This window comes from Scleropages formosus, chromosome 4, assembly GCF_900964775.1.
Source record: "Scleropages formosus chromosome 4, fSclFor1.1, whole genome shotgun sequence".
NCBI lineage: Eukaryota > Metazoa > Chordata > Actinopteri > Osteoglossiformes > Osteoglossidae > Scleropages > Scleropages formosus.
The window spans coordinates 7,908,159-7,930,725 of NC_041809.1; the positions used below are offsets into that span (position 1 = coordinate 7,908,159).

At 42.9% G+C, this 22,567-nt stretch overlaps 1 protein-coding gene across 1 annotated transcript; it reads right to left on the reverse strand.

The window, feature by feature from the left end:
- Positions 1–3,031: 3,031 nt before the first annotated feature.
- LOC108932740 (collagen alpha-4(IV) chain) lies at positions 3,032–19,021 on the reverse strand. The gene is made up of 26 exons (XM_018749307.2): positions 18,937–19,021; positions 17,056–17,179; positions 15,500–15,893; positions 14,596–14,673; positions 14,424–14,519; positions 14,279–14,332; positions 12,706–12,759; positions 12,564–12,617; positions 12,433–12,486; positions 12,000–12,053; positions 11,077–11,130; positions 10,932–10,985; positions 10,760–10,813; positions 10,113–10,157; positions 9,973–10,026; positions 9,816–9,869; positions 9,671–9,724; positions 9,418–9,489; positions 9,303–9,338; positions 7,026–7,070; positions 6,890–6,922; positions 6,158–6,304; positions 5,381–5,557; positions 4,134–4,224; positions 3,445–3,522; positions 3,032–3,237 (listed from the first exon to the last, which is right to left on the reverse strand). The coding sequence occupies exons 1-26, from the start codon at positions 19,019–19,021 to the stop codon at positions 3,032–3,034; spliced, it is 2,301 nt and encodes a 766-aa protein (XP_018604823.2).
- Positions 19,022–22,567: the final 3,546 nt, after the last annotated feature.

Below are 22,567 nucleotides of genomic sequence, written 5' to 3' on the forward strand. Positions count from 1 at the left end.
TTTGAATCCAGCACAGGGTGTTTTGGACTTTGCATGCTTGCAACCCAAAGACAAGTGCAGAAGAACCACTTGAGTGGTCGCTATGAGTTCAGCTCTATAATACTTCCCCTTACCTTCATCAAGGATATTACAGCAGGACTGGGAATTCGAACCCAGGTCCTTTGATTACAAACTACAATGCTGGTCTCAAGTCCGGATATAAAAACTCAGCTTGCTACAGAAACACCAACAGAAGTGAAAACCAAAGACCTCAAGAACAGAAGAGAGGATAGATGTCTTTGGCCTCTACTCCACCAGGGGTGACGGAAAAAACCACCTTCTGATTAGAAGGCAAGAGCGTTAACCACCACACCGCCTGCTTTCCCGAACGATTTTTTATTTGTCACATATGGTTTACTTACTCTGAGGAATATATGAAGGTAAGTTTTGTAATAACAAATAAACCACAAAACTGAAAGATGTGCTTTCTTTTTTATATCACAGGACTGATAAATGCCAACAGGGACAACTATAACATTTAAAGTGCTTCTGATTGAATAGCCCATCCATCCATCCATCTTCCTCCGCTTTTATCCGGGGCCGGGTTGCGGGGGCAGCAGTCCGAGCAGAGTCCTCCAGACTTCCCTCTCCCCGCACACTTCCTCCAGTTCCTCTGGGGGAACCCCAAGGCGTTCCCAGGCCAGCCGGGAGACATAGTCTCTCCAACGTGTCCTGGGTCTTCCCCGAGACCTCCTCCCAGTGGGACAAGCCCGGAAAACCTCCTCAGGGAGGCGTCCAGGAGGCATCCGGAACAGATGCCCGACCCACCTCAACTGGCTCCTCTCGATGCGGAGGAGCAGCGGCTCTACTCCGAGCTCCTCCCGGGTGACTGAGCTCCTCACCCTATCCCTAAGGGTGCGCCCAGCCACTCTGCGGAGGAGACTCATTTCTGCCGCTTGTATCCGCGATCTCATTCTTTCGGTCATGATCCAGAGTTCATGACCATAGGTGAGGGTAGGAACGTAGATCGACCGGTAAATTGAGAGCTTCGCCTTACGACTCAGCTCCCTCTTCACCACAACAGACCGGTACAATGACCGCATTACTGCGGACGCCGCACCGATCCGTCTGTCAACCTGCCGCTCCATTTTTCCCTCACTCGTGAACAAGACCCCGAGATACTTAAACTCCTCCACTTGAGGGAGCAACTCCCCCCAACCCAGAGGGGGCAATCCACCTTTTTCCGACTGAGAACCATGGCCTCGGATTTGGAGGTGCTGATTCTCATCCCCGCCGCTTCGCACTCGGCTGCAAACCTCCCCAGTGCACACTGAAAGTCTTGAATTGATGAAGCCAACAGGACCACATCGTCCGCAAAAAGCAGAGACGAGATCTCGTGGCCACCAAAACAGACACCCTCTGTTCCCTGGCTGCGCCTAGAAATTCTGTCCATGAAGATAATGAACAGAATCGGTGACAAAGGGCAGCCCTAGCGGAGTCCAACATGCACCGGGAACAGGTCTGACTTACTGCCGGCAATGCGAACCAAGCTCCTGCTCCGGTCATACAGGGAACGAACAGCCAGTAGCAACGAGCCCCGAACCCCATAATCCCGGAGTACCCTCCATAGGATGCCACAAGGCATCAACTTCCCGCACCAGCTCAGGCTCCTTCCCCGCCAGCGAGGTGACATTCCAAGTCCCAAAAACCAGAGTTGGCGCCCGAGGTTTGGGTCGGCCGGGCACTCGGCCCCGACCACCGCCCAAAATCACAATGCACCGGCCCCTTACGGTTTCTCCGGCAGGTGGTGAGCCCACCAAAGTGATTGAATAGCCTTATAAATAAAATTAAAATACTTTATGGTTTCTCGCAGATTATTCAAATCATTGATAGTCAGTGTGTCAAGAAGGGAAGACAGGACAGATGATCACCTGACAGCTACATCTGGTTGAAAGTAGTGTTTCCATTCACTTGAACAGTAATAATACTAATAGTAATTTCCTTGAGAAAATAAGATCAGTCCAGTAAGTGTTATGTCATACATAACCTTACCTTGTTTTTGTTATTTCTCTCATTCAAAGACTTTGAACATCCCTCTAGGTTTAATCTGTTTATTTAGTTGTCACTCAAGGTTTTTCAGAAATACATATTTGCATATTAAAGATGTAATAAAAAAGATTCCTCATGACTGCATTACCACTAGAGCTTTTTCCCAGACTTCTATACATGAAATATTATTTAATTAAGCTCTCTGTGGATATGTATGTACAAAACACCATTTTAATTCTCTTTAGGTTTGAGGCAGAACATTTTCACAACGTTCCTCGTTTCTGTACCACTCAGTCTGCTGAGGCAATTAAACAATATGACTTAATACTCTTTGTCAGACCTTGAATTATAATGACAATAAACAAAATAAGACAAAAATTATTATAATTATTAAATAATACTAAAATAGGATTGATGACTAAATTAAAAATATGATGTAGTACTTAACCCTAATTTAGTACTTAACCCTAATTTACCTGACACTATTGTCCAAGGTGACCATTAACCATTTTCCGAACAGCTTATGGTCTCTAAATACAACACAATCAATTCATTGTAATTCATCTGATTTAATTTGACCTGAACCTATTCAATATCTAAACGTGATTACAGTAGGCAGGAAAAGAAAGCAAAGGTTTTGCGTACATTTGCATAACCTTTAGTACTAGCTAGCATTTTTTCCAATAAAGCAAAAAAGTTTGTCATAGTTTTTGAGGTTTTATTATAAATGACAGTAAAACTCTTGGAGAATTCTGAATGTTGAGAGCATTATATCACATTTCTTCCAGACTTACATCACATTTTTTCCTGCCCATGTGATCGAAATCTAGTTGTCACCGTGGCGAGGCTGTGAAAGATGGTTGACATGCACCTCAAAATTAAAAGTGAAATTGTGTTCAGTAAAATGTACTGAACTTGAATTAAACAACTAATGAAACACTGATTTTTTATGGGTATTCATATCCCCTGCTTCACTTTCAATCCAGTTGAATTTTTTTTGTCTCTAAGGGCGTCTCCTGAACGTCTGGGCTGTCTGCTCTGGTGCCGCATTCGATGTTGAGTTGATCAAGTCACACCCTGATGTCAAGCAGATGCCGGGTGCACCTGGTAGACCAGGATGACCCCTCAGCCCAGGTTGACCCACACGACCGCTCTCTCCAGGATGGCCAGGTTGTCCGTCAAAAGCCCTGCCAGGTCTCCCACGCTGGCCTGTTTTTGTGGACCATTAATAGACTGAGAAGACATTCTATTATTCATATTTTACTAACTGTTGATGTTTGAAAGGTCTCAAAGAAAAACGATGAAGAACATTTCACAGTAACCATAACTGACGCACTGTTTCAGATCATAAAATGAGTGTGGACAAGCCATATTCATATTGCAATGTTTAAATGATAAAGATACAAGAGAAATTACCTTTTGGTCCTGGGTCTCCCATGTAGCCAGGTAATCCATACCCTTGAGCTCCCTTATCTCCAGGTTCTCCTTGTTCACCTGATAATCATATTTCCATGGTTAAAAAACACATCTACATACCACCCCCATACAGAAGTGCTCATGCACGACAACATGCTAGCCATATCCGTTAACAATCCTGTGCTGGTCTGACATCATTTCTGAATTAATATGTAAAACAGCTCATAAATATTCTTCTTTTTCATTGGATTTGGAGAGAAAATGCACCATGACTTTCACCATTGTGTTGTGCCCCATTAAAGCACTTTAGAAAAATGGCAATGCCACCGAAATTCTATCATACCCTCATACCTTGAAACTGAAATTATACTTTCCTCTTTAGTAATTTTTCCCTCACACAATGCAACCCTTGCAAAAATCTTTTAGGCCTGAAATGCCGTTTCCTTTTTATTTGCATTTGACAGAGATTTGTGTTTGAGTTTTGTAAACTGTTTTTTTTTTTTCTTAAATAAATGTAGCAGCAAGGCTATCCAGTGGAACCTCATACCTGGTGACTTTTCAAGCCTTACATGCACTGATGTGCCTCAGTATAATTTATAAAAAACACATTTATTTGATATGAGATGAAGTAAAAAGGATTTACCCAGACAGGCATTAAAGTCCATCTGCATTCTTTCTTGTTCACTTACCAGGCTCTCCTTTTCTTCCAGGATCACCAGCCTCTCCGTAAAATCCTTGCTGTCCCACTTCTCCATCAACTCCATCTTCACCAAGTTGACCCTATGATCACAACACAGCAGGTTGACAAAGTATACAGTGGCCATTGGTAGAAATTTTTTTTTTTTTTTACCCCTACAGGTTGGGTTTTTGTTAGGTGCATGTCTATAGTCAAGTCTTGATTGCCACCATGTCCATTTCATACAGCTTGGAAGATTGAGTGTGGCTAGGAAATCTCAAAATGGAAATCCATTAATGCAAGGCAACAGGTGAACAAAATCAATTCAAGGTAAAGAAGTGAGTAAGTGTTATTTGAGGTCAAAGATACTGGAATTTGAACAGTATGACTGCTTGAAGAAATCCTAAATTAACCTATAATCTATGTTTGCAGGAGATATGCCAAGCCCATACTGTGCTGGATTTTAGCGCAACTGCAGTGATTACCTTCAATGACATTAAACATCCTTTCATTTTGACCACCAGAACTGGTGACACTGACAAAGTGATTCATTCTCAGTTCATTAAATCCTGGAAACTGGATCCGAAAGAGCTATTTTGTGGGTCTCACGTCTACAATGGACCGTTTGAATTAATTTATTATTTTCAACTCTTTCTGGTCTGTGGCTTTGTGAACTTACACCGGCCTCGGAGAGCCATTTAAGAAGGGGAAAAGGGGGGAAAAAAATGCTTAAAAGACCTGAAAAAAAGCATTGCGCTTTGAATGTGGAAAAGTGTTTCCACTGGGCAGGGGGAGGGTGGGCAGGAGGAATCCTCTCCAACAGCAGTTTGCTGTGCAAGTGCCTCGCCTGTGACTTCTTATTTGTCTTCACAGGGACGTGGAAAGTTTGAACGTTCCCGTTCCAGCCCACGGAGCCAAGGGGTTGAGTCCCTTCTCAGTGGAGCCCCCGCACTATGTAAGCACTTGATTTGGCTACGGTGCAGCGGGAGGAGAATATTGTATGGAGCATGTACTGTCTATGAGTGTTCCAAGGCAAGAGCCTTGACACAATTAATGGTGCTTAAAATCATACTTTTGTGGTCAGGCATGCTTGTGCTTTGCTGATACTTTGCTTTTTCCTTCGACAAGGATTTTAAATAGACTGCGATTGTTAATTTTTTTTAATGCAGAGGGTTCACTGAAAATGTCTTTGGACCTCAAGTCTATATTGATGTAGCCGATGCAGAATGCAGTTCATGCATGCAAAAATGAGATGCTCACGGGTGGTCCAGGGGGGCCTTTTGGTCCTGGGGGGCCGGGGAGCCCCATGGGCACGTCGCCGTAGAGGGGGCAGACGGTGGCGCAGGTCCTCTTCACAGAGTTGGCAAAGGCAGACATCTGCTCCATGACCACCCTCTTGCAGACCTCGATGACGTGCTGAGCAGGGAGGGTCGGCCCCTTGGCAAGAGACAGTGCAGAGGGTGAGGATACAAGACCATGATATCGAAATGCCACAAGTCAACAGCCCTGTGAGGAGGCAGACTGATTTTTAACAAGCAGGAAACACAGGAAGCCGACCATGTTTCGTTGCTCTCATTGAAAATGAAACTGTGGTACAGCCCTGAATAAAACCAGCACTAATGACAAAGTGTTTACAAGCATTCCCATCACCATAATGGTTACTGCACATTTCCCGACATCTCGAAGGCTGCCTGTCTTTAAAGAGGATGGGGCGTGGTGTCTTATAAATCAGTTTGAAAAACAACATGGGCTCGGAAGCAGGTTTTGGTCTACGCATGGTTAGTCTCCTGGTTTGGATTGATCGCTACTGTTTGTGAGCTAAAAAGGCATTTCTTTCTTTGCATTTACGGCATTTTGGCAAGTCCCAGCCCCTCTGTGGGTTGTACCCTGTGAGTCACAAGAGGGCAGATTTAGTGCTTCCTCTACGCAAGGCCATCACTACGTAATTGCTGCACATGCCTGAACTTCACCCAGGCTGAGAGTTAAAATGCTTTTAGCTGTGTACGGAATTCATTTCCTTCGCCTGGGTGGACTTACGGGTGGTCCGGGTGGCCCTTGGAATCCCGCCGGACCCTCATCCCCTCGAACACCTTTGCTTCCCAGCGGTCCTGAGTGGCCGAGCTCTCCAACGGGGCCCCTCTTGCCCTCTCTGCCCTGAGGGCCCTGCTCACCTTTGTCTCCCACCTGGACACACAAAAACCTCAGTTACATTGACCCCCACCCTACTGGAGGTATGCATCTGGTTTTGAACTTACCACCACCACATTATACTGTGGTGTATTGTAACAGTCTGCAGTAGATCACAATGCTCACACTACAAAGGCACGCACACAACAAGACGAACTCCAGGTAATAAAATCATAAAATTCCTCTTTACAATATTTGGAAGTCACATTAAGCAAATGGCCAGAATACACACACACACACACACACATTTTCTGAACCGCTCGTCCCACACGGGGTCACGGGGAACCGGAGCCTAACCCGGCAACACAGGGCATAAGGCCGGAGGGGGTAAGGACACACCCAGGACGGGACGCCGGTCTGTCGCAAGGCACCCCAAGCAGGACTTGAACCCCAGACCCACTGGAGAGCAGGATCCGGTCCAACCCACTGCACCACCACACCCCCTGGCCAGAATACACTCTATATAGATGTATGTATTTACGTGTGTTTCAATTTTTTTGACGATGTTCACATTATGCACTCAAAACGGATATTCTGTCGCAACAGTCCAGCTCAACAGTTAACTTATATTAGTCACCTTACCTGGCCTTTCGGGCCTTTTTTCCCCTTTTGACCCTTAAAAAAGAAAGAACATCATTATAAACAAAAAATATAACACCAGACATGTTTCAGTTAAATGTTTAAAGGTTAATAACACAGGTTTCATTCTTTATATTACCTTTTCACCTTTTACCCCTTGAACACCAACAGCACCTGTAGAACCCTGTAAAAGACAATTAAAATATGAAAATTACTCTCTAGTTCTCAATACACTAAGGTACCATAATATGTATAGCTCAGGTCACTTCTTATAGTCTAGAAGCCACTGACATTTTATATTTTCCCGAGTCAGCAACAGGATGTGTTTGTATCCAGTTTTTCCACAGAGGTCTACATGTCCTTAGTTGTGAAAAGTAAATGTAAAAAAAAGATGTTTCTGAGGGGAAAAAAAAAAAAAACACTCTTGCCTTGTCAGAAAGTGCCATTCTAATCCAAGCAACCATATAATTTCCCAGGATCAAATCCTAATAATCCAAATAGCCTTCAATTTCACAATTTTTAAGGGGACAGTATTGCTGCTGTACTCTTTCAAGGTGTTTCACTGTCCCCTTTAATGATCACGTAAACAAACCTGTATGTATTCAGTTATTACAGGTTTTTTCTGCAGATTTTATTTTAACACTTTATTACAAAATCTGGGAAAAGACAGTATAATATGAAACATTAAACATAAATTTTTTTGTGCGAATTTAATCCAGAAATCCAGCATGTGCTATAGCCATCTAGCCTAGGAATCAATAGCAACAGCAACTACAACATGGCCAGTAGAAGACAAGCAGATGTTTTTACTGTATATATGAGAAAATTGTTCGTGGAGTAACATTTTCCTGTTTTTGTAACATATCAAGAATGGCTAAAACAATGCAGGTGCCACACAACAGCTGTGGGAAAGAGCAGGTCTGACTCATTGGAGCTCCGCAAGGAAAGCCTGGACTCAGCAAGCTTAGGCATATGAAGACAGGGACCAACGCCAAGCCCCAAGGGTTTGTCTTTCTAAAGCTCCTTTATAAATGACCACGGAAGTTATGACGGACGGTGCTCCTCTCTGAATCCTCACTGTCTCCTCAGATATAAATATTATCACACACTTCGCCAACATTTCGTCAAGGCAGCCAGGCTGAGGCCTGGACTTCAGCTTCAGCAAATTTGTTCTGGGGTCTGCTGAAGAACCATGGAGCGCTTCTGTTGATATTACGCGAGATTCGGTTACCAAATTAATCAGGGCTGTTTAAACGTTGTGTGACCAGATACAGCCACTGAAACACCTATCTATTTCGTGTTTTCAAACTTTCTCGAAATACTTAACGTCAGCCGTCTCGCAAATTGTCCAAAGAGCAGTTTTACGCTCAGACCGTCTCTGGCCACATCGAGCTGGAACCTAGATCATGCCTGGCCTGAAAACATCCACAAATGCGGTTGTAAATGCAGCCAAGCAGTTAGTGTCATTATCGGTAAGATTAATAGCGTGTCTTTCATTAGTAGTAGCCATGAGTCCCGTCATGCTTATATAGACATGCATTCTGTGTGACAAACTTGACAGTATTGCTCATCTGATGCAGACACATTGGCAAAACTAATAACGGCTGCATCATCTGTCAGTGTGAAGCGTGAGCAAAACGAATGGAGGGAATCCCGTTCGGCTTTACGAGTCACAGTAATCTCTTGTCAAATAAAAAACGTTGCGCGCTGATCTTGACAAACCTTGTGTCAGTGATTTAGCGTTTATAGCCTAGGTGGATCTACCGTTGAGGTGTTCACAATGGAAAATAATGGAAATAGCAGTGTTCCGCAGGAGATAATGGTGGAAGGGCGTAATAAATCCAATTTTAATGCAAGCAGGTGCTCAGACAAATCCTCTACTCATGCTGACTCCAGGTGGAACTCTACTGTTAGATAAGAGGATTTGTGGACAAGTGACGAAGAAGTACTGCACTCCCTCAGTGGTACTTTGGGAATCAAAGGGGAGATACTGTCGGTGAATAACTTTTTGCCTTGCTTTTGGTTCACTGTTGGTTACCAGCATAGCCACAATGTGGTGGAAATAAGAGGAAACAAATAACCCATAACCTCCCGAGAACCAGCAAAAAAAGTTTATTGGATATACTTCTAGGATTTATAAGAAGTTGTCCAAGCCCCACCCCCAAACATGTGGTATCAATTAAAAGCACCAAATCTCCCCTATAAGGACACTTGAAAACATACATGTCCTCTAAAGTGTGCGAATATGAAGAATGAACCATCTATCTTACTGGTTCTCAGTAAGATTAAGAAAACTTTCTCTAAGTATGTGGAAGCAAATTCTTTTGTATGGTCTATAAATTACAATTTAAACAGTTACTATTTTTTAATGGAGACCAGAAAAAACAGACAAAAGGCAAATACAACTCTGCATTACCTTAGCGCCTGGTTGTCCAGGTAATCCAACATGTCCCTAGAAAAGAAATGCCGCATGTTAGTGTCTTGAACGCAAAGAAATCCATAATCCAAAGAGATCTGGAACGAGTTCTTACAGTTGGTCCAGGTGGGCCTATGAACCCAGGTCGTCCAGGTTTTGCTGCAGAGCCCTTAAAGCCCGGTGGGCCCTGGAGAAAAAAAAAAAAAAAAACTTTAGAAAACATATTTGAAATCAAAGTTTATTAATTCTTTGTGTCATATTCCCAGGAGGAAAATACACTGATTGCACAATATCTGTGTGTATGTGGGTGTGTGTGTTTGTTTGCTTGTTTCTGTGTGACTGTGAGTTGTATTTAAAAAGCAGCTTACAGGGAATCCCCTTGTACCCATATTCCCTGGGGGTCCCTGAGCACCTTTTTCGCCCTGTAGAAGACAAATACAATGCATTTACTGTGGCATTCGGCATATTAGTTTACTTAAAAATAAAAATAATTACACCCGCAATGGCCATTACCTTCTCTCCGTCTTGACCTCTTTGACCTTCAGAACCTTGAGGTCCTTGATAGGCCTGAAAGGGACAGGTATTGAAATTGCATAAAGTGTACGTACATAAAGCTCTGAGCATATAAGAAACCAAAGGAAAAAGTAGGTTATTGAAAACAATGACTCACTTCTACTCCAGGATCTCCATCTCTCCCAGGCAAACCAGGATCACCAATAATACCCTGGTAGTAAAATAAAATTGGATCTGAGTTTCTTTGTTGCAAAATTAAGCGTTTGGGCTCCAGTTCACATGACCTGAATAATTTACCTTCAGTCCAATGCTGCCACGCTTTCCTGCTGGGCCTTGAATACCCTTGTTATGACAAAAAGAATCAAGATACATTAAAATCAAATCAGTTTGCATTACCAATATAATGAAAGGTAAAATCCCATAATAAGTATTAGACCGATTAGATCTATGAGACCCTTTGAAGTACAGCGTGTCTTAGTGTGTCTGTTCTTTTTACAGAATTTTTTCATCAGTAAATCATTATGCAGGTGGTAAAATGGTTACAGCTGCTGTGAAAGGCCTTCAAGGACCAAGGTTTGCATCCCACCTCCTACTGTAATACTCTCAATAAAGGTACTCACCCTGCTTTGCTAAAGTAAAATTACACAGCTGTATAAATAGATAAATCACTGTAAGCAGTGAAGTAGTTGCTTTTAAGAAAAACATCTAATTAATTAATTAATGTACCGTAGTTAAGAATAGTGGACTATTCTTATACGCTGTTCAAAGCAATGAACGAGAAATGGGCCATGATTCCAAACACTTCATTTCACAATAAACTTTACTGCCATTAGACTTAATAGAAGTAAATACCACGTGATAGATGTTCTGCATATGGTAGCTATGGAAAAGGTCATTCTTGTTTCTCGGAAGTAGATGTCAGAAGACGCATTTTGTGTACGTACACGTTTCCCATTGAGCCCTGGAGTCCCGTGTTCTCCAGGGTCACCGACGATACCCTGGAATGTGCAAAAAAAAATGCTGCCTTCACTTGTTCTGGGTGGATATTTTACAGCGTTTTAGTCCAAGAATCCGCTTGTCTCCGTGCAGACAAAACGCTGGGTCTTTTCTGCATACCTGACGACCTCTGGGTCCTCGGGGTCCCTGAGCACCCGAGACGCCTTCATCTCCCTACAAGCACATGACAAGGTCAAGTAGAGGTGATGTAGGAACTGAAAGGTGAGCGCGTCCCTGAGCGCTAACGGAAAACAATTAGCGTTACCTTCACTCCTTGGTACCCTGGAATGCCCTCGTATCCGGTTTCGCCAAGATCCCCCTTTGAAAGCACAAGGGGATTGTAAGAATCTGCTCTTTTTCCCATGCCTTAAATAAACCCTGCAGTGGCTCTTTCTACATGCTTCGATTTGCATTCTTTATTGCTCAGATTTTAAATTGCTGAGAACTGGTTTACCAGGGTGAAATCTGTACTGAAACTGCCTGGATTTCAAAACTCTAAAATATGGTACAAACCGCAGGTAAGCAGTCGTGAGAAGTATAAAGGAATTTTTACTCTTGCTATTTACACAAGTTTCACTCAGAACTGCTGAATCCCTTTCTGCATTCTAAAAGGACTTTGAAACACATCTGATTATCTCTTTAAAACAATTACACTCTCTCCCAATCCTTTATGCAGCTACTCATGTAATGTATGCAGGTTAATACATCTCCATCTATATTTCTCCATCTTTTGGTAAAATGCACTTTTATTTTCTCTGAATTGTGCATCTCTTTGAGAAAAGCTTGTTTTACACAAATAGAAGTATGTAAATATATTTAAATGAAATAGTTCAAGTGTGGGGGGGGGCGCAGTGGCGCGGACCGGGTCCTGCTCTCTGGTAGGTCTGGGGTTCGAATCCCGCTTTGGGGTGCCTTGTGATGGACTGGCATCCCATCCTGGGTGTGTCCCCTCCCCCTCCAGCCTTACGCCCTGCGTTGCCGGGTTAGGCTCCGGCTCCCCACAACTCCGCATGGGACAAGCGGTTTCAGATGATGTGTGTGTGTAGTTCAAATAGAAGCTCATTTATGTGCCTCAGCAAATACAGCGGAAGAACATTCTGGATATACAGAAACCTTTGGCCAAACTGGCATGTCTGATAATAAAAATATGTTTTTATATTGACTTGCTATGTTTTCAGCTAAAGTTACCCCTTGTCCTTGTCTTCCCATTTCTCCTCTCTCTCCAGGAGCTCCTCGGACCCCCTGTACAAACATACAGGATATCATTTAAGACAACAGGAGGCTGTGCAGATGAATTGCCATGTTTGTATATGATAGCATATTATTAAAACAAAGAATGTATCTGAACATAAGTAGAGTGGGAGGTGGACCTCCAGCGTTATTACTGTTATCTAGCCATCCAAACAACAGAGTGATTTAACACAGGCACAGTTACACACTAGGGACCATTTACAGTGACCACATCTTTGAACTGTGGGAGGAAACCCACCCAAACATTGGGATAACATGCAAACTCCACACAGACTGAGGTGCATCTGAACCCACTGTGAGGCAGTAGTGCTATCCGCTCCGCCACCGTGCCTCCAGATAAGTAAAACAGTGTAAAGTGGATGCTATTCACCTTGAAACCAGCTGCTCCTTTCAAACCCTTCAGACCTTTCAGGCCTCTGTCACCCTGCGAAACCAGAGCAATTTAGTCCTGACGTCGGGAAGTGAAATGATGTTTCTTTATACTGTTGAGCAGTGGATTACCGCAGGGCCACGAAGTCCTCTCATTCCTTTTTCTCCTCCTATTCCAGGGTACCCCTACAGAACATATAGGGACACTGATTTTTTAGACCGCAGATTAAAAGATATGCTCTGTGCCTGAATTATAAGAAACTGTCCATATTACCTTAGGACCGCTCTCTCCTAATAGACCATAATCCCCTGTGTTCCCTCGGACTCCCTGCAGAAACAAAGCGCAATCCTATTGATACGCCATTCAAAGTAAAGCACATTGAACATAATAGAGCATAAAATAATGAGGACATGGAAAACAAGACAAAGTTCGGAAATATGTTGAAAAATATGTTGGCAGCAGGTTGAAAGGCACTATAAGCATGAGCCGTGATTACAATGACTGTGAACTTCAGCCAGGTGTTTCCATGGTACTAGACCACCCATGGTCAGGTGTCAGGCTTCTCAGTCGTGACGGACACTGGTATTCCAGATCGTGCACGCCGATCGTTTCTGGGTTAATAGCCGAACAACGTTTTACTACACAGATTACAACTAAAGTGTTGACAAAGAGTATTTTGTCTCTAAGCAACCGGCCGGCCGCACATTTTCCTACAGCTCCTGTCTCGCCTCCTCACTATGGTGGAAACAAATGCTGTTGGTTTCAGCACCAAAGCTCACGGTTGCCTATTTTGGATAAGAAAGATCCATTTCAAATATATTAATGTCATACAACAACTACTGGAAAGTATCAGTCAGAGGAGTATCAGAAATAAATATGCAAGTGTTTGGCCGACTTTATTCGTGAAAACCCTTTTCCTCACCACCTACCCAGTTCCGTAGGCGTCATTTGAGATCAGTTATTATTTTTGAGCTGTCTGAACTGATCCAGTAAAAATCACCCAACTGTATAAATGGGAAGGGGTGCGGTGGCATGGTGGTGCAGCGGGTTTGACTGGGTCCTGCTCTCTGGTGGGTCTGGGGTTCCAGTCCTGCTTGGGGTGCCTTGCTCTGGCTCTCTGCAACCCCGTATGGGACGAGCGGTTTCAGGTGGTGTGGGTGTATATAAATGGAAAAATAATGGTAAGCAGCTCAGTATACAGACCTAATATTATAAGTTGCTTCGGAGGAAAAAAAAAAAAAACATGAGATGAATATTAATATGTGCACGGTCACATTGATTGATTTCCTTTTGTACGAACTGCTATTCTCCCCCATCTATCAGGGCTGAGCGAACACTGTGGTTTTTGAATGATGCAACACCGAGTAGATGTATAGCAATTTGGAAAAAGCTGCAAAGGGTCCGGTCTAATTATTTGTGACGTGTCATTTGGTGCACGCTGAAGCTGATTTCAGTAGCCATATTTTTCCACTTTTGTGCGCAGCCCTTGGGATGCGAGTGGACGATGTTTACCGTCGCTGGGAGCTCCTGCTCGCGGCTCTGTTTCCAACCCTCCGTCTCCGAGCTATCATTCTATTACCGTTTTCCACAACTGCAGAGCTCCCTTACAAGCGGGGGGCTTTCCGATCTCGCTCGGCTCTCGGTTTAACTCTTTACGGCTCTTAAATTAGCCGTGGCATTTTCCAGAGACCACTTCCACCACGTCCCTTACAATAACAATCAGACACTGTGGCGAAGGCAGTTGGAAGCTGTTTATGATCCCAATTACTGGGAACTGCCTGCGGAGCGTTCATTTGAACCTGACACGGTTCAACGAGTCCTAAGACTCCATTTGAGCAGTTCTTACCCAGCTTCCAACTCGGCCTGCTTCTCCTTGGTTGCCTGGGAGCCCTCTGTGACCCTGGGGATAAACACATTGACTGGATGCAGATGGTCCTCAGCATGATGTTCTTGACTGATCTGGCAAAGTCTGGCAGAGTCGGTCGACTCACCTTTGGTCCTCGAGGTCCCTGCACTCCAGGCTGTCCATGAAGGCATCTGCAGGGGTCCCGCCCCCCTGTGAGGCCAATCTCAGCATATCCCCCACACTACAAGGAGAAGAAGTGTATGTCAGACTGTAGCATCGTGCTGGGAACCACCAGCTGATGGTATCTGTCCACTTACGACGTTGGAGAGCTCACAGCAGCCCTCGGAGTACGCCTGGTCTGCATCACAGGAGAGCTCCATCTGCTGGAGGTCCACCTGTCATGAGCACAAGGCATTCTGGGTCACAGGGGATCCATCCCACTTCTAGGTGATCAACAAGACGAGAGATGGAAAGTGCAAGAAGGAAACCCAGAAACCACTGAACCAGCCCTGAAGCGGGAATCAGTAGGATCTCGATGAGGGGTTAGGTTTCCAGCCCAGAATCGGGATTAAGCGCTCAACTGTACCATTTTATTATGACATTATTACACTTAGTAAGTATAATTTATTTTACGGTGCAGCTGGTAGAGTTGTGGTTAGAGCTGCTGCCTCACAGGTTCGAATCCCACCTCCAGCTATGCTACCCTTGAGCAAGGTACTTATCCTAAATTGCTTCAGCAAAATTACCCAGCTGTATAAATGGGTAAATAATTGTAAGTAACTTAACACTCCAAGTTGCTTCGGAGAAAAGCGTCAACTAAACGAATACATGTAAACCCAACATGTGCTGTTAATAGGTCTTAGACATATATTACATTATATACTTCAGCTGTACAGCACACACTTTCCTATTTTTTTTTTTTTAAAATACGGCGCTAGTCAAAAGTTTGAGCAAACTTGCTGGACAGTAGGTTTTTTATTTTTTTTTTTTTTAATTTGGTGGATTAGTTTGATCAGCAAATCAGTTGACATGTCGTCCCAGATCTTCTGCAGCAATGTATCTATGTGTTGCTTTGCTTTCACCCTTCTGTCTTTGTTCCTCCCACACAAGTATCATCCATGTGTAACTCAAACCATTTAGATGGATAAAATATCAATGCGGCTGAAAGATGATAAAAGAGTTGTATGTTAGGACATCAAGAAGGCGTAGGTGTGCGCTTACAGAGACCGAGCGGTCACCAACAGCCCTCTTCACAATGGCAGTGTAGCCTTCGCTGATCACTGGCCGATGCTCATCAATGGCTTCGGCGCTGACCTCCTGGCAGTCGATGAGCAGCTTGACCCAGTTGCTGGCGACACTGAGCGCCAGCTTGTGCCACTCGCCATCGAAGAGCTTGTCCGCACGTTGGAAGGTGCGCGCCATCCTCGCACCACGAGGGCCGGTGTAGAAGAAGTCCAGCGAGCGTCGGTTGCCGTGGAAACGGAGGCCCACCCGTTCAGTCCCATTGGGGTCGGTGACCTGCCACAGGTCCCAGTTGTCCTTCAGGCTGTGCTCACTCATCTTGAAGGTGGCGATGATGGAGTAGTTGGAGGGCAGGCCGTTCGGATACACTTCGCTGCATGTGCAAAGGCATAACAAAATTCAAAATGTCAAGCCATAATTTCACATTTTTGTTCACTAATGCAGCGATCCAGTTACAGTGTGGATGTTTTATTGTTTTCCACAACTTTTTTTTTTTTAAACAGTAGCGATATTATATCTGAGGTTTGATTTCACTCCCACACATCAACAACGGTTTCCACTGTTTCCATGGAGATAATAAATCACTGCTGCTGTTCAATAAACAAACGTGACAGAGGGAGTTGACAAAGTTCACTGAAGGCAGCATTTTATTTTCGGCCTCAACACTAGAAGCAAATAGCCAGCGAAGAGATGGAGCCTGCTTTGTTTCAGGATCTGAACTTCAAACCAGTACATTAAACAATGGCAGGAAACAGTATACAGTATATTAACCCTAAAATGCTGTAAAGGCTCCTTCCAGCAGCACGGAAGTAAAGGTTAAATATTTTTACACCTACTGAGTTATACATGGACAGTTTGTAAGCGTTACGATATCTTTTAAAATATCTCCACTACCGCATAAGCATATCGCGACTAAGCGAAACTGATTTTCACTTCTTAAGATACGACCCCAAGGCCAAAGAAACATTGGAGTGGCTCAGAAACTGAAAGGCGAATGTCCTGCAGTGGTCCAGTCAAAGTCGTGACTTCAAGCCCATCGAGAATCTGCAGAACTATTTGAAAACTGAGGTCTGCCAGCATCCTCCAACTAATCTGAGCTACCTGTTGCAGATTTGTCAAAATGAATGGGGAAAAAATAACTCTGGAATGATGTGCAAAGCTGGTACATTCTTACCCCAAAAGACTCAAAGCTGCTGTGGGAGCAAAAGGTGGCTCTACCGTATTTTGATGTACGGCATTTGAATAATTACGCAAGCAGCATATTTCAGTTTTTCATTTCTTTAAAATATCTGCAAATAAGTTATATTGGCTCTGATAATTTAGTGTTAGAGTAAGTACAGTATAATTTGTAATCCAGATATTGCAGATAACTTTCATGGGGAGTGAACACTTTTTCCAAGGTACTATAGGATGTGATTTTAAACATTTAAACAAATTTTGTAGCAGCCCGCTGTAATGAGTGCAGCAACATCCATCCATCAGTTACGCAGCACAGGTCTCAGCATTCATAGCTGGTACACAACAGCTTTCTTTACCTCATTGTTTTTCTCAGGTGAATGGAGGGATTCACGCGAAAGGCCACCGCACCCGGTTTGGATCCATCCACGGTCCTGACTCCAGTGGTGTCGGTCAGCCGAAATTCCTCCAGTAGATCAAAGGCTTGACAAACAGATTTTAATTGGGTTTTGGGCACAGGATGGAAATAGAAGACACAAGGGCAAAGTAAAAGTATAGGGTAAGAATGATACACTAAAGACTGGGGTAAATGGAGTGGTAAAGAACACAGCTTTGTAACCAGAAGGTCGCTGGTTTAAGTTCCTAGAGGATCACTGCAGCAACCTCATTTAAAAAACCTAAGAAAATGACTGTACACACCTTACCAGTGACCTGATTAATGACTGATGCTCTATATCCATTATTGTAGAATAATAGAATAGAATAATAGAATAGAATAGCAGCCAATGGTGCAGAGCAGGTAGTGTAGGATATGGTGTGCAGTTAATAAAGCCAGACCTGCTGCACCAGTATGTTGCATCATTCTGTAACGCATCCTGTAATTCGCAGCAATTCGATGAAAGCGCAAACCAGCAGCGGGCTCCAGCCCCAGGTATTCTGGGTAATGTTCTCCAGGCCCGAAATTCAGCACTTCCGGGGACTACGGACGCTGTGCGGCTCTGCGACACGAGGACAGCAAACCCAGCACTGTGGCAGTCATGCCGCTGTCTATTCCAAGGAGTTTGCTGGGTCGGTGTCAGGAAAATGTTCCCTGGATTGGGAGGTGACTGCCAGTTTGAGTTTCGGGAAACAGGTGGTTGGGAATGTGGTCAAGACCTGCCATCGCATGTGCTTGAATCTGGCATCTTAACAAATGAGTCTTCACGGTAAATCACATCCTTTCGCTGCTCTGCTTTACATCACTTGAGCCTAAAACCATTTGTTTGGCTGAATTTGTGCTTTGCTACAGTTACGGTGAATGGGGAGGTAAGGGTTTCGGAGCATGGTGGCGCAGCAGGTGGTACTGGGCTGTGCTTTCAGATCTGGTCCTTTCTGTGGAGTTCGCATGTTCTCCACATGTGGCTTTCATGGTGGGGGAGAGTAGAGAAGTGCTTTACTGTTGCCTTGGCACAGGCATGCCTTTTGGCTGTGGGAGAAAACCCACAGTGACCCAGAGCTGTGGCACTAGCGCTACCTGCTGTGCCACCGTGCTACTATTCAATACACACGCACGCACGCACACACACACACGCACGCACGCACACACACACAATGTCTAGAACCAGTTGGTCCGAGGAGGGTTGCAGCAAGACGGAGCCTAACCCAGCAACACAGGGCGCTAGGCCAAAGGGGGAGGGGACACACCCCGGACAGGTTGCCAGTCCGCAGCAAGGCACCCCCAGCAGGACTCGAACCCCAGACCCTCCACACAGCAGGCCCCGGACAAACCCGCTGCGTCACCGCACGCCACCCCATTCAATACACAAATACCCTAATATGCTAACAACCCATTCAGCAGCATCCTCTGAGACCCATGAACATGTTTTAGTCCTGGCTGATATGTGTGTTACCTAAGGAGTGGCTCAGAAACACAAGCTCTGGCTGTACACTCTCTTTAAGGCTTTCCTAAGCAGTTTTCGTCGGTGCGTCTGTACTGCCACCTCTTGCCCATACAGGGGAGCCGCAGTCTGTGCTGGGAAAGGCGCCAGCGTCCTGAGAACAGCTCCGAAATGAAAGGCTCTGTGTGTTCATGGACAGACTGCAATAGGTGGAAGCACTGGAAAAATGGCTCAAAATAAATACACGAAACAATGGGTCAAATAATGGGAGGAGGACTGCCGATCGAACTCGTCTGTAACAAAAGTGCACAGAAGAAACAGCTAAAGAGTAAATCCTTAGTTTATTCTGCTTGAGATACTTACTTGGTAATTCCTGGCATATTACGGATTTGCGAAGAGCAAAGAAGCCCAAATAAATCAGGAGCATTTTAAAAGGTGGAGTTTTCATTTCTTTATGAAATTCAGGGATTATTTAGACCTGCAGAAATACATAAATATATACAGTAAACTCATACAGTGCTTACAGAAATCTGAGCATATATAGTAGATTAAAAAAATGGTAATGGCTAAAGTAAGAGGTTAAACAGCTTTATTACTTATTTTTATTTTATTGTAGCTGCCCCTTAAACCCATAAGATAAATGCTTATTTAGTAATATTTTGACATTTTTAGGTATTTCTTATCATTTTTGAGGTCATACCCCGTTTATTTGTTCAAGGCATCTTTTAGCTATATACTATGCAATGTAGTATCATTAGAGTAACTTTTACCAGAGCAGTTGCTTACCTTAAAATGTAACCTGTCGTTACAGCTATTGAAGAAATAAAAAATAATTAAACAAAATATTTAACAATATTTATTTTTTCATGTGTCTGTACATATGAAAACATAGATTCACATATTTTGCATGTTCCATTATATTTTTAATACCGGCAGTATAACATTACATTGCATACTTGAATAAACTGCTTTTTAATTCTCACACTAAAGCAAGATATGCACTGAAATAAAATGACAAATGGTGGACTCCATTTTTTTAAAATAACAAACAGCCCTTAATTAGTAAAAAATTTATAATATAAAAGAAAAATAAATATTCCACATTTTTGTTTGCATTCTTGAATCTTTGTTAATAGATGGAATTGTATATATTTTAATGAATTAAATTAATAGTCAGTGAGTGACTTAGTGTTAGTCCACCATTCCTTTTATTATGTTGAAAATATTGCTTAGATGTAGAACATGCAGAAGACCGTTGTAATGAATTGACAAATTAATTTCCTGGTGCATAATTCTTTTTTTATAAAGTAAGCTAATTGTTATTTATATATGTGTATGTACATATGTGTAAATATTTGCATATTTATGTAAGTATTATATATTATGTAATATACTTACATGTTGGTGAAAATGAGGTTTCTTTCCAGCAGGTCACACAGCCTGTTCCATATGACCCGTTTTAAAGCATCATCCTTGGGCCCGTGTGTGACTTGGGAAGGAGAAGAAGAAGAAGCAATCTTCTCTCCAGACCATCTGATCTTCTGACCATCTGATCCTGGCTCTCCACTCCGCTTTGGGTCCTGATGGGAACTGCATGCTCCTTTAGATCCCACTGGGACTGGAGTTCACTGCCCTTCACAAGCCTCTCATCTGTATTTACCAAGTGCCTCTCCTAGGTGAGATTTTATCAGGATTTATAACTGAATATTGTCATTAACATATGTACAACAATCCATTTCACTAATGAGATACACTATTTTTCAGTGGAAAGTTTTAATACCAAAAATGCAGATTCTTAAAGTATATTAAATCTGGAAAATCTATACTTTAACTAATTTCCATGATTAATGGCGCAGTGGGTTGGACCGGGTCCTGCTCTCCAGTCGGTCTGGGGTTCGAGTCCCTCTTGGGGTGTCTTACTACGGACTGGCGTCCCGTCCTGGGTGTGTCCCCTCCCCCTCCGGCCTTACGCCCTGTGTTGCCGGGTTAGGCTCCGGTTCCCCGCGACCCCGTATGGGACAAGCGCTTCAGAAAATGTGTGTGTGTTACATACTGTATATAACAGAATAGATATTTGATGTAGAGCAATAATATGATGGGGAATAATATGATTTTTCCTAGCTATAGACTCTGAGAAAAAGATCTAAATTAAAACATAAAAGGAGCAATAACGCCACGAACTGGGACTCCCTGCACATTCATTCATTCATTCACTCTACCTTAGTGCTCCAAAGAGAAAGTGTTTCTGAAGAAAGAAAGAGGTTCGTATGCACACAGAGACAGTGTCTCGTTTTTAGAGGAGTGCAGTATGTCACATCCAGACTCAACATTTTCTTCAGACACTAACCCGTTTAAAGCAGTAAATTCACTTTCCACAGCAGCCTGAGGACAATATCTGGAGCACATAGGGGACCAAATCAGCTTTTTAGCAGTTAAATGCAAAATCTGAGGCCTTACTTTTTTAATTTCTAAATAAATAATTTAAATAAATTTCTATCTAAGGTGTGTGGACTGATAACGCTACACAGAGTTCATCGGAAGTCGCTTTGGAGAGAAGCGTCTGCTAAATAAATTAATATAAATGTAAATTTAAAACAGTAATTAGTACCATTAAAAGAGATAGAGGTTAAATTTGTTATTGGAGCTGATACTAAAGAAAGCCCATATTTTAAAAACCCACTTTAGTGCATTTACTCTGTGTTTCTAATGCATTCCTGCATTCTCGCATCAAGGTGCCATGGCATTATTACTTACACCCACTGGTGTCCACAGCGTCTCTTTGCCTGACAATGCCAGTCCTTACCGAAAATTACGGCAGTGAATGTGGGGTTAATTTGTTTTGGTTAATAGCCGTTAATTTTCAACGTCATCGGTCAGGCCGTGAACAGAAGCTGTGCACAGCTGCGTATTTTTCAGTATGAACATTTAAGCATTTGCCGTGTTTTGAACTCAGAGTTTGACAAACATAATTTAACTTGGGCTGCAATGACTCCAAATATAGCTGTAGGCAGCCCTGAATCACAGTGCACCTGTGTCTACATTCTGCTAAGCTTCAATAGATATTTAAGAAACAAGTAATTAATTTAAGTGGATTTAAAATAACCCCAGGGTGTTATCTTGTCTCACACGTAAAATTTTATACCTTAAAAGGCTACTGCTTTGTGCTTCAGCAAGCTGTAATACACAGTTAATCAAACTTTTCTCAGGAATAATAAAATTAGAGTGAAACCGTCTTTTCCATGGCGAACAAAGGCCAGTTACCATGACAATCCCAAGGAGTTATCCAAAACACAAACCATCCGTTGACCTAACAGTCTTCCACTCAATCATTGTTAGTGTTTTCAAACCCATGAAAGAAGAACAATATGTTCCCCTCTAACCTGGAAGCGATTCTACTTTATGAGTTAATGATAATCTGAAGGAGTCCGATAGCCTTAAAATTAAGCAAAATTGTGATCAGCTGTTAGCTGTTGTCACGTAAAGAATAAGGTTCTGAAGGTTTCCGAAGGTTAAAGACCTTAATCCACCAGTTACTTAATGATTTATTAGGTGCCCGAACCAGAAAGTGCTTTCTCAGCACATCGATTTCCTGGATAAATTGCAGATTAACATTTCATAACTACAACGATGTGGTTGGTAAGGGTGGAGCCAAGCTATACAACTATTTCGACCGGAGGGGAAAATGCAAAAATCAGCCTAACGTAATTCAATGTCCTTCATATCCTTTGAAAGTCACATCCAGGTAGATAATTTGTATTATAGCAGCCCAGATGAGTCTAAAATGTCTAGTTTTGTGTTTCATTTTTTCAGAACAAACTCTTCATTAAAGGACCCTGCCATTTGATGAGTGGTTTGGAATGGCATACGTATAATGCAATGTATTAAATACATTTTAAATAAGATATGTTGTCAAACTACACATCCAAAATGAAAAATAGTAACCAAATAAACAAACACATAATTTCACTTTTCTTTTTAATACTTTATAATAAAA